Below are 11,966 nucleotides of genomic sequence, written 5' to 3' on the forward strand. Positions count from 1 at the left end.
AAATATTTGTATAATTAAAAGATCAGTTTGAGAAATAAACAATATTGGAACACCTGAAAAGTTAGTTTAGATCAAAGCCAAAGAGGCTGCATTTCACCAGCATTGACACAAACGTGGCCTCGATCCTGAATCCTGTTTCCCAGTTTCCAAATGAGCCATAATGTTTGTACCAAGGAAAAACAATAAGGAAAAGGAAATAAATCAGTGATATTTCAAAATGACAGAAGGTATTCTGTAGGTAATAGCTGAAGAGCATGTCTTGAGGTACCATTGTTCCTATTTCAATTGAAACACGTGAATATGAGACACCAGCACAGCACGAGGGCTGTAAAAACCACATTTGGATAAGTAGTTAAATTGAACTCCAGATATTTGGAGTAATTGAAACTAATTATGGGATCATTTATTTTACTGCTTTGTAGTGTCCTAAGATCACAAAAAGGCTCCTTCCACACCCCCCTCACTCATGTAAGTGCTACAGATAATCCTGAAATAACCCAATCAGTCAAGTAAGCAAGGAGAAAGTTTGGTCCAAGATCAATGGTTTTTATTATTGCAAACTCAGACAAATATATTTCTGAAGAACACTAACACAATTATTTTCAAAAGCCTATTAAAAATACCTGCCCACATGAAAGGTTATGATACTAAAATTCATGCCATTCAGATCTCAGTAGCATAGCAGCAAATTAAAGACATTTTCAGCTGTATAAATCACTACACTATAGTGGACAGTAAACAGTATTTCCTGGGTTTAGGGCAAACAACAATCCAGTGGCAGAGAATTTACCACAGAACACGGGTACAGCAAGTACAGCTACACCAATCTCTGAAACCCCAAACACCTTCAGCCTCTCCTGAGGCTGTTCAACTTCTCTGCTATACTCTGCAGCTCCAAATCCATAGCGGCCAGGTTTTGCAGTTCTTTTTCCTGTGAAAACATAAAGAGCATTTTACTCATCAAATAACTTTGGCAAATATTTTGTTCCATGAAAACGACAGAAAAGGCCATTTCTAAGGCAGAGGATCTCCTGCTACTTAATGGTCCCCGAGCAGACTGCTGGGGTAAGAGGTGTTAACAGCATATACTTTGTGCAATTTCCTGCTTTTATCTGAATTAGGCATGGGGAAAGTATCAAAATACTCATTCTGAGAGCTGGCTCTAATTACAGCCTAATCATTCTAGATTTAAAGCACCATTATCTAGGGGGGGAATGTCCTGCTCTCTCACAGCTGCAGTCCCTTCTGCTCAGGTGAAGGTCCTTTAGGAAGCCACAGCCTGACAATCGCAGTGGTTCGGGCTTTTGACACACAGCAAGCACAGTGTGCAGCAAGAGGAACATCTCCACAATAACAGAGAGTAGGAGAAGTTTATGCTGCCAATTCTTGTTTATTATGACTTGTTAACACCATTCAACGTCTGTATAAATCAGTATTAGCCCTCCACTGCTCCCAGTGACTGGGAAGCCTACAGACAGCTGATTTCACTCTAAACATCCAAGTTACTTGCCAACTATGTGCTTTAAATAACCCGACAGACCAAGTGGTGTTTGTGAGTGACCTCTCTGCTCCTGCTGCCACCAGCATCTTTGTTTTATTAGTCTGTAACACCTGACAGGGAGAGGTAGGGTCCAGGGGGGAAGAAAATCTCCTTTCCCTTCCTGTCTTGCAGCAGACAGAAGCTAATGTCTTTATTTTATAAACTGTGCCCTTGGGTAGTTCACCCAATTCAGTTTCACCGTTCAAAGACAGCAGATTTTTAGGTCACTGAACATCTGACTCTCAACGTGACTTAATCTTGTTTGTGTTTTTCCATGCACAGTTTACCAGCTGCCTTGGGAATGGATTTGGAAATGTGCATTTGAAGCTTTCCCAGCTTTTCAGAGAAACACCTGTACACATACCTCCTCTTCTGTCAGAGGCCTCTGGCTTAGATTTCTTCTGTCGTTCCCAGTTACGTGACGTTTTTTCAGGTCTTCTCCAGAACTGTACAACTCTGGGAATTCAGCTGATTTCTTCCTGTAATTCAGAAGCTGTGCAAGTTGATCCATCTTGCTGTATTGCCTTTCCACATCATTTCTGTTAATTTTGCTGGGATTCCTCTTCTCAGCGCGTTTGTGCTTCAGAGCACTCAGGATTTGCTTTTCCTCCCACCACTCATCATCATCATAGTCAGGGAAAAGACTCTTCTCATTCAGAGCAGGCTTGTTATCCTCTTTGCCCTCCAAAAGCTGCTCTCCTGTGCTGTCCCTCTTCTCAAAGTGCCGGCTTTTCCACCACAGCAGTGGGTAGAAAGGGCTGTAGGATGCTGGGGTTCTCTTCTCATTCTCTGCAGGGAGACGGCCTCTGTACTCCTCCCTCTTGGCATATCTTTCCTCCTCTTCATTTTCCACCTGATCACTGCTGTGATGCTTCTTTTCTACCTCCTCCTCCTCCTCACTGTAGCTGGGGTAGCGCTGCTGCTCCCCCCCGTCCTCGGTGCTGTGGTACCTCCTGGCCTGCCCTCGGTGCTCCCAAGCAGATGCTTTCTGTGACCCTTCCTCTTCATTATTCCAGAGGTATCTTCCTCCAGCATGATGCTGCTTCTCCTTGCTGCCACCACTGAGGTAACTGTGGTTACTGCCCGGCTCTTCCTCATTTTCATCTGCAAGATACGTCCTTCCCTCGGAACGGTGCCTCCTGGCCTCACGTGATCCATCGTGATGTCTCCTCTCCTTGTGCCATTTCTCATTACTTTCTGCACTGTGGTGATACCTCTTGTTTTCTTCTTCACTGCTTTCTTCACTGCTCTCTTCGCTGCTCTCTTCCCTTTGCTGCCACCTGTCTCTGTACTTCTCACTTCCCTGGATTGAAAGCCTCTTCTCCTTCGCCTCCTCAGACCCACGCCTCCCATGATAACCACTCTTCTCCTCACGCTGCTCTTCACGCTGTTTCTGATGGTTCCAGAGATGGGTGTCCTCTGTGTCTGATTCCTCAGCTACTTCCCCTTTCCCACCTCCATGACCCCTCTTGTCTTCATAGGAGTCACCCACTCTGTGCTTCCCATGGTATCGTTTGGGTTTGTAGAGTTGCTTTTCCTCTTCTGTTTCTTCACTCTCATCAGATTCTTCACGCTCTTGCTGATGGGAGAAATCACGTTCCTTAGACTCATGGTGGTACTTTTCACTTCTTTCTTCCTCTCCCTCTTCACCTTCATGAATTTGTTTGTAAGGGCTCTGCATTCCCTCCTCCAAGTGCCAGCGGCCCACGGGGCGCTGATCATTCCCATCACGGAAATCTGTGCTCGTGCCTCCAGAGTGAGACTTCTTGTTGAGAACAGCATGTTCCACACCTTCATCGCAACACCTGCTCTCTTTGCTTCCTTCTTCACTGTGGTAATTCTTCTCCTCCTCTCTTCCAGTTTCCTGATAGTGGGTTTTTTCTTCTGTGTAAAGACTCTCATCCTGAGCAGGCACGTGGTGTCCAGCCTCCTCTTCCGTGCTTTTACCTTCCTCGTGAGCAAGTTTCTCCTCATCACTTTCTTTCATGTAGTTTTTAGATTCCTCTTCTGCCTGACTTTGTTCTTGCTCCATGCTCCCAGTATGATGTTTTTCAGTCTCTGCTGGGTCTTTGGAATGCCTCACTTCAAGTTGTTTGCTTTCACTTCTCTCTCTGTCATTTCTACCACCTGTAACACCAAGAGCAGCACAATGGAGTAATCCAACTCTCCACTGAAGTGTTATTTCAGTGCAAATAGACAACTGGCTTCACAAAGCAGCAAGAAGATTTGGACAGAATTGATTTTCTTAATTCTGCTTTTAAAATTAGTAATTTGCTAATATTTTGTATGCTTACCTGGAAGAGGATGAACTAACTTTCACTTAATTAAGCATCTTAGAAGCTCCCCTGGAATTTCCAGAATAATTTTTCCTCTTTGGCTTTTTTCTTTGTTTGCCATCATGTTTTTAAGTATTGAATTAAATTAGCTTTCATTTCCACTAAAAATCAGTTGAATCTAGAGTTGTGTTCAGTTGTTTGAGTGTCAGGCCCTACCCATCACATATGGTTATTCACAAAAAAGACAACCACCTGTTTCAAGCTACTTGAAAATATTAGGGGGTTTTAGCAAATTTTAAAATGTTTAAGTTGACTGAAAAAAAAATTAAAGAAATCTGTTGCTTTGCAATAGTTATGTTTAATCAAATCACATTCCTTCCACTATTTCTGAAATGTTAAATGAAAGTCTGACTTTGACTGTATGTGTAACAACATACTTCTATGAAGATATTTCTGCTTCACTTGAGTCTTAGTAACATCAGAAATAGATCACAAATCCTCAAAGTTTTCAGACAATATCTGCATAGATTTAGAAATAGCTCACTATTTATGAGAACTTTTTCATCATCTGCTACTCTTGGATCTGCCTAAGGGCAAAAATATGGTGCTTACCCTCTCTTTCCAATACCTGTTTTTTTATTTTCCAAAACATGACAAATATACAGGGCGGGGGATTTTTTCCTGAAATTACAATGTCACAAACTAAGCTTGATGGCATTCAGCATTTCCTAGGAATCTGGGGCTGAGTTAGATAAAAATACATGTTTTACTAAAGTGTAAACCCTATCCTCTTCCCTGTTCAAACACGGAGGAGACAGTGTTCATGGACTCAGTTGCCTTCTTGATTTAAATGCTGATTTGATGTGAAGACAGTTCCTACCCTCTGGAATACATTCAGCACGTGGTCCAAACATGGTCACATTTTTGACTTTTCAGGCTACCTAAAGAGTCTGTCAAATTCTCTCAGACTCTCCGAGTGGTTTAAGTAGAGAGCCACAAGTGTTAGCCAAGAATCCCTGACAATTACCAGGTCAGGCTGTTTGGTCTTTGAGTGAGACAGACTAAAGAGAAGGAAATCAGAATTTTGATACCAAAATTTGGAGGTTGAAATAACAGTTCACCAGCTCCGATGCAAGACAGAAACTATCTAAATTCCTTTGACAAGTTCAGGTAATGTTGTACTTACTCTTCTTCAGGATTTCCTTGCATTCAGGATTAATTGGTGGTGCATTTGGCTTAGACAGAGCATTGGACAGAACTTCCACTATGCACTGGGTTACCTAGAAGAGACAAAATAGGGGAAGAAATTCTCATGGCAAAAACGGAAATCTTACTACTGATCCAGTTGGTAGAGAAGCTAGTTTAGGATTAGTTCAGGCTATTGTTAATGAGTTTTGAGTAATCCCCAGCTCTAACACAAATTCTTGTGCCTTTGGCCATCAACTGCTTTGCTCCTTCCAGTATCAGTAAGAAGAGAATAGTCACAAGCTCTTTTTATCTCCCCTTTTGTTTGCACAGGTAAAGGCTCCTTTTGTACCTTTTTACATATTAAAAACCCTACTCAGTACAAAGGAGAGTCAAACAACATGAGGCAACAGCACCCTACAAAAAACCCCAAACACAACACACATGCAAAGGACGGAGAATCATCCTGTAGGATCTGTCCAAATGAGGATGCTGCAAAGGTGCAAAGGCAGTTTGGGTTGCCAATAAAGCAAACCCACCTTGGTGTCCTCTGTGAGTGACATGCTCCACATCTTTTCATGTGTGTGTGCTGTAAGCCCTGCCTGGTTTTTAGCGCTTAACATTCAACTGGATAGTCCTCTGGAAGCAGAGGAAGTTGATTTAGGAAAGTCACACAACCTCCTCTAATTTTAAGTGCTACCAACGTAGCTCCTCCGTATAAAATGATTTTCAAGTGTTGAAGCTGTTGGTTGTGAGCAAACACTGGGGGTACAAGAGCTTCATGTCGACAATCTGGGTGGCTGACTGGGAAGAGACAATAAAACGTTTATGGAGTTTATGTTTTAACTATTTTTAGTTATTACCACGTGTTTACTAATCTAAATGATCACATTAACAACCAGAGCAGAGGGTCTGAGGTGATGGCATTTATTTAATTACACAAGTTAAGAATCTCTTTCTAAAGCAGGAGATGGGAGGACTATATTAGAAAGACTGTTGTATAGTTGGTAACTGTAGATATTTCATCTTTCCTCAAAGCTGCCATCTCACTTTATCCAGTACAGTATCATGTACTGTCAAACAGTTCATTTTTCAGGAAGCTGTACAATGCACAGTTCCAGAAGCACCACACTGACACGAGCACAGCTTCTCTTTCCATCAAGTGCATTGAAGTGCACACAGGTATCTTCTGACAGCTAAAGGGACTCTCAGTTCCACATCAGCAATGATCTGTTAAGAGTTTACCCTTAGGAAAAAAAGCATTACCCTGAGAGTTTAGAGACAGAACATGGAGAATACATCACTGATAATTTTCTGAAGTTTGCTCTGACACACAGCCACTCACCATTTCTTCAGTACGGTCTTTTTCTACTGGAACTGCGCTGACACCTGGAAGAAAAACAAATTATTACAGACTCATTAATACTGGCAACAAGCACCAGTGACAGGAGTTGTCAGTCAAATCGGTCTGATGAGATGGCTTGAGTTTTGGGTTGGCTGGTCAGTAAACAAGGCACATTCCACATTAAATCTTTCCTTTTTCGGATGGAAAAGCAATGTAAGATCGCAGCATAGCATGAGAGAAGAGGCATGTTAACATTTCTAGCACTAAAAGAATATACACCACCAAAAAAATCCCACCCCAAAAAAAGCCCCAAAAAAACACCACCACCAAAAAACCAACCAACCAACCAAAAAAAAAACCTAAAAAAAAGGAAACAAAAAACCACATAAAACACAAAACAAACAAAAACCAAAATGAAAGAAAAAAACCAAACCAAACAAAAAAAAAACCAAATAAAACAAAGAAACAAAAAACCCCACAAAACCCCACCCCAAACAGGAAACAAGCAAGGCCTGTTTGCACCCCAAGAACCTTTTGGTTTCTGCAAGGGGTTCTAAGTGCAACCCCCTTCCAAGAGGAGACTATTCTTCAAGATTTTAAAGCAGCTTGGATAGGAAGCTGGAGGGAAGGAGAGAGCCAAAAGGCACAGGAAAATTTCCATTCACTGAGTGGTCCATTATCACTTCAACAAATAAGCAAAAAACCCCAAATCCCAGCAGAAAACTACTCTGGAAGGAAGCAGTACAACACATGTCTCTTTGTCCTGAGGACAAGTAGGGTAACTAACACCTCCTTGTGCCACTTCAGTTGTACCTGGTCCAAGATATTTGCTTCTGTAAAGAAGCTACTGCAAACAAAACCTCCATTCTGGTTTATTTTGCCATCACTGCTGCAGTACATCTCCAGCTGGTTATTGAGCCTGGATGCTGTATTGAGCTTGGATGTATAATTAACTGTGTCAATTCTCATCCACCTTGAGATTTCCAGAAGTGAAGTTAGGCACACCCGCCAGCAACACAAGAGTATGTAGAAGCAAGCCCTATTCTACCATGGCTTCACAGACTCCCCACACAGTCTAGAGTCAGAGTACACAAACACACAGCTTGGGGTGCAGTTCTGAAGTTCTTACACGAGTCAGGATAGTCTTAAATATGACTATTGCTCTCTCTGCCATACTGCTTGGTTGGGACAGTGAGAGATCCGTAACACAGGAACACAAAGCACATTACGTAGACAAAGGAGGTCAGTTCACCGTACAGCATCAAGAGACCTAGCACTGCCCCAAGGAAGCTTCCTGCAAAGCACACAGGAGCATGTAGCCTTGCACTGTTTAAAGCAATAAAACCTTTATTTTCCGTGTTTGCAGAGGAAGCAGACATCCCCTTGAGCACTGACTCAGTGCGTAATAGAAGAGCATAACACAGTATTAACTCTCTTGATATTTCTACTGCCCTCTATTTCTGCTCCCCCAAACACATATGTAGGAATGTGCTTCTCCAGCCCCCATCTCTTCTCTGCATACACAACTGAGATCAGAGAAGGGAACCCACACAAGGATAGCACAGAAGGGATTCCCCTAAAATAGCACTCCATCATTTCCCCAGAATGCCAGGTGGTGTGTGGGGGGAGATCGTGCTCAGAGCCAACCCTCTCCCACACCTTTTGTGTTCAGTGCTTTAGGAGCCGGGCTTTAGGCTCCTTTACTGACCCAGTATGCAAATAACTACCACACAGCACAGCACTGACGCTGCTGCAGTCCAACCTGCCTGCAGGATCCAGTCTAACCTGCCTGCAGGACCCATCTGAGCATGGAGGATAAGGATGTACATGCACGTGGGGGAGGAGACCGGCAGCAAAGTCTCTTCTACTAAAAAATAGTGTTATTCACTAAAAGGACACTCTCTTGATCCCACAGGTGTTGGAGATGCTGCTCTAATGGCATGAGCTGCTCACAGTCACCACTTGGCATGAAAGCAGAGGGGATGACCTGTTTCATTGCCTCTTCTTGGAGAGACCCCTCTGGTCCTCCAGCCCATGAGAAATCACGCCATGCACAAGGGCAAACATCTTGATTTTTGTCCTTTTAGTCACAGCACCTCTCCTGTGAGTTACACCCAGGTGATGTGATAAAGCACAGAACAGACCAACTTCTGAACATCTTTTGCTACTACAAATGCCAACTTCAGGCTACCTCTCGAGCCATCAGTGGCACAGGAATATGAACTCAGGTTGTGTTCACTGCCTTTGCCAGGTCATCCAAAAGCTCACGTCTCAGCAAGTGCCTGGTTAACAGTAAAAGCCGACACGCGCAAAGAGGAAGCATCAGGCTCTCATAACAATGTCAGAAGAAGCAAATGGTATTGGGCATATGTCATATTAACCTGCCTGGAGAAATAAGATGAGCATCCAATCCATCTCACAGCCTGAAATAATACATTGAGGCAGCTGCTCTGCCAGAGCTGAGATAGGAAGCCAGGGAGGAGCCAGCATGCCCCACTTTACACCGGTGCTGGCAGTGCCAGCCCGTGCCAGCTGGCAAGAGCTCCCTTGGGGCCACCTGCTAGGTGAAGATGGCTGGCCAGCGTGTCTGCCTTCCTCTCCACATGTGCTCCCCCTGACACCAACAACAGAGTCAGGCAGCAGGGCACCCACCCACTGGGCTTGCAGGGACCCAGCAGATGGTACAACTGCAGGGCTTCACAGGAGAAACAAAGTCAGAACACATGCCAACAGGGAAACCTTTCCCCTCTCCATGCAGAAAAAAACAGACCACAGACCTACAAAGTAAAGCAAAGCCCTGGGTCTGCTTTACCCTCCTGAACCAAGTCTGCCCAGGCAGTTACAATCAGATTATCTGATTTTTGCCTCAGTGCTGAGAGTTGTTGAATATCATGAAAAATGATGAAAAACGTAGGACAAATCCACACGGCTTTTGCTTGCATCTCCAAGACTGAGACAGATCTTTGGGTGGGTTTATGATGAAATCCCCACATGGCTTTCTTTCATTAATGCTGATGACTCAGTGCAGTGTCATTCCTCACCAAAGCGTCAGCAATGTCTTCCTAGGAAGGATAACTAAACTTTGGCATATAGATTTGCAGGAGTACTAGAAAGTTCTTGAAGTTAATGTTTCACTGATTTGACATATGAAAGCAAGACAGCCACAAAGCTTATAAAGAAGTACCTGATCTGTTTGATGGCATAAACAGGAAAAAATATTAGATAATAAATGCCCACAGATCTGTGGAATAAGTCTGGTGAGATCCTCTGTGTTGGGGTCTCTTCCCCCATCTTCCACCCTCCCTTTTTGATTTCAATAAAGGCACGTGAAGGTAGTCAACTTCCTTACAGTCTCTGCAGAAGTCCCAGAAGTGTTTCCATGTGGAGACTTCTGATAGACCTAAAGCCAAATTACTCAACCCAGAATGACACTGACTCTTTCAAGCAATGATGTAGTAGGTACTATAAAGCCAAGCCATCATCTCATTCTATCGTGTTCAATGTTCATTTCACGGTGGGGTTTCAATATTTAATGCTGCATGCCACAAAAAATATTTTTAAAAATCCTGCTAGTTAAAGCTGCAGCGCCGATACTTTACCATCGGTATCAAGCACTGGCTGGCAAAAAAACTTGCGGTACCCTTGTAATAAAATGACACCGAGAAGTCTTTGTGGAAAGATGCTGTACTGGGATAAAAATAAAGGCAGAGCAGCCGATCCCTCGCGCAGCTCCATCCCACCGCGCCCTCCCCCGCACCCCGGGGGTGCCGCAGGACGGGCCGGGCGCGATGCCCCGCACCCGCGGGCGGCGTCACCCCTCCGGGAACCCCTTCAGGAGGGCACCCGTCCATCCCCACCCGGCGCCCGGCGGGGCTGTTCCCTCGCCTCCCGCTCCATCCATCGGGAGGTGCCGCGCCCGCGGTCCCGCTCACCTGCCAGGGCGGCGGCGCCCAGGAGGGCGAGCAGCGCCGGCGGCCCCATCTCGGCTCGGCTCCGCTCGGCTCGGCGCTGCTTAAAAGAGGGACTGGGGGCGGAGGGGACGGGCGGGGGGCCCCGCCGGGAGCTGCGTCACCGCGAGCCCCCGGGGGCGGTGCCGCCGCCGCCCCCACCGCCCTGCGCTCCCCCCGCGGCGCCGCCGCCGCCCCCTCCCCTCCATCCCGGCCCCTCCGCACAGGGCAAGTTCTCCACACGCTGGCAAAGCCGAGCGCGTTTCCCCTTTCCTTGGCGACTGCCGCATCCGTTCTTCCTGCCCTCCGCTTAGGTACTTGCGAGACCCCTTTGCATCCCCCCGCCCCGCCATTCCTCGGAAAAAGGGAAAAGCGGGGCTTCCCTGCCTCTTTCTCCAGCTAAGAGGATGTGGTATCGACCTTAGGTCTTTCCCACCGTCAGAGGATGCTGAGCCTCTACCTACAGGGAGGAGGTGCGGTAACCCATCCCTCTTAAACAGCTTTCACAAGGAATCACCGCTGCTTTCCACATCCATTTCCAATCAAAGCCTCTTCAGGCGCTGCAGCAGCCTTTTCTTCCTGGAAGGTTTTTGTCCCTTCCCCTCAAATCGTTGTCCCCTTCTCACAGCCTTCCCCTACCCCCGCACAGAGCAAACCCAGAACCAGAGAATGACTACAAAGTGATCCTGGTACTTATGTCATCTGGTGAACGAATGACATGTAGTGTTCCTCAAGAGTTTTACCGCAGAAATCACTGCTCTTAGCATCCATCTCTGCAGGCAAATCTCTTATTTACTGTGATGATGCTCTGGGGAGCCAGAGAAAACCTACAGACATCAAATTTTATATAATTTTCTTTAATAGCCCCCACTGTCCCAATTAGTCCTTATGACAGCTATGATGAGCTCTCCACAGAGCAAGTCCAAATGCTCCGCCCAGTTCGCTTCAAAAGCAGGCAAAGCTCTGAATCTATTTTGGTTTTCTTTTCATTAACCCTCCGAGGGCCATCTCCAAATTATGTGTTTTTTCAGTTTTCTTTGTTTGTCCTCAGAGCTAAGCAGATGGCTCTCTGATTGCCAGTGTTCACGGAGGACAATGGATCTATACATCAAACTGGCAGTTATTTCTGTTATTGTTCTGTGTATTATTTTATTAACAATGCCAGGCTGCTATAACCATATAGCCTTTAAACATATAAAACAGGACACAAGAACAATACTCCAGTTAAACTCACATGAGGCTTCACTGGTGCGCAAAGGAAGCAGGAACTTCAGCTCCATTTGAAGCCTGTTTTAGAAGACAGCCTTTAACACCAGGAGGCGAAACCCGACACTTTGTTCATCTTGCATCTGGATTACAATTCCTGCAAAATAACAGAACCCAGTTGCATGGCCACCGTGGAAAGAAAATCATCTGCAACATCTTCTCTCAGTCTTCTCTCAGCCTTCCCCTCCTGCATTCTGTTCCCATATTGCCTATGCAAGCCCCAATGTCCCCAAAGAAGCAGATGCTTCTTTGGAAATCACCACCCTTGGCCTTGGGAAATCAAGAGTCTGATTCAAAAGACGATGACGAATTTCACTGGCTCCAAGGTCCCCATGTCCTCCTCTGTCTGTGTGGGGATTCAGCCTGTCCTCAACCTTCTCAGCTGCTCATAAGAAAGAATTTTAAGT

General features: G+C 45.2%; 1 protein-coding gene across 2 annotated transcripts; it reads right to left on the reverse strand.

Moving 5' to 3' along the window:
• Positions 1-525: 525 nt before the first annotated feature.
• On the reverse strand, positions 526-11,588 carry CHGB (chromogranin B). 2 transcript variants are annotated; one of them, XM_039381258.1, is made up of 5 exons: positions 11,528-11,588; positions 6,347-6,390; positions 5,003-5,096; positions 1,905-3,667; positions 526-931 (listed from the first exon to the last, which is right to left on the reverse strand). In XM_039381258.1, exons 1-5 carry the CDS (start codon positions 11,571-11,573, stop codon positions 848-850), a joined length of 2,031 nt encoding a protein of 676 aa, XP_039237192.1. In that variant the 5' UTR covers positions 11,574-11,588; the 3' UTR covers positions 526-847. The 2 variants fall into 2 exon arrangements, with proteins under 2 accessions (XP_039237192.1, XP_027572725.1); XM_027716924.2 differs by lacking the exon at positions 11,528-11,588 and adding an exon at positions 10,279-10,380.
• Positions 11,589-11,966: the final 378 nt, after the last annotated feature.

Source organism: Pipra filicauda, unplaced genomic scaffold (genome assembly GCF_003945595.2).
Source record: "Pipra filicauda isolate LSUMZ 115617 unplaced genomic scaffold, ASM394559v2 scaffold109_size3271384_pilon, whole genome shotgun sequence".
Taxonomy (NCBI): Eukaryota; Metazoa; Chordata; class Aves; order Passeriformes; family Pipridae; genus Pipra; species Pipra filicauda.

Bases quoted from the DNA above. Each gene is read 5' to 3' on its own strand.
- CHGB (XM_027716924.2), bottom strand. From the start codon at position 10,327: ATGGGGCCGCCGGCGCTGCTCGCCCTCCTGGGCGCCGCCGCCCTGGCA. The intron at 6,391-10,278 runs GTGAGCGGGACC...TTTTTCTTCCAG, and splicing joins GGGCGCCGCCGCCCTGGCAG to GTGTCAGCGCAGTTCCAGTA. The intron at 3,668-5,002 runs GTAAGTACAACA...TTGGTGTTACAG, and splicing joins CAAGGAAATCCTGAAGAAGA to GTGGTAGAAATGACAGAGAG.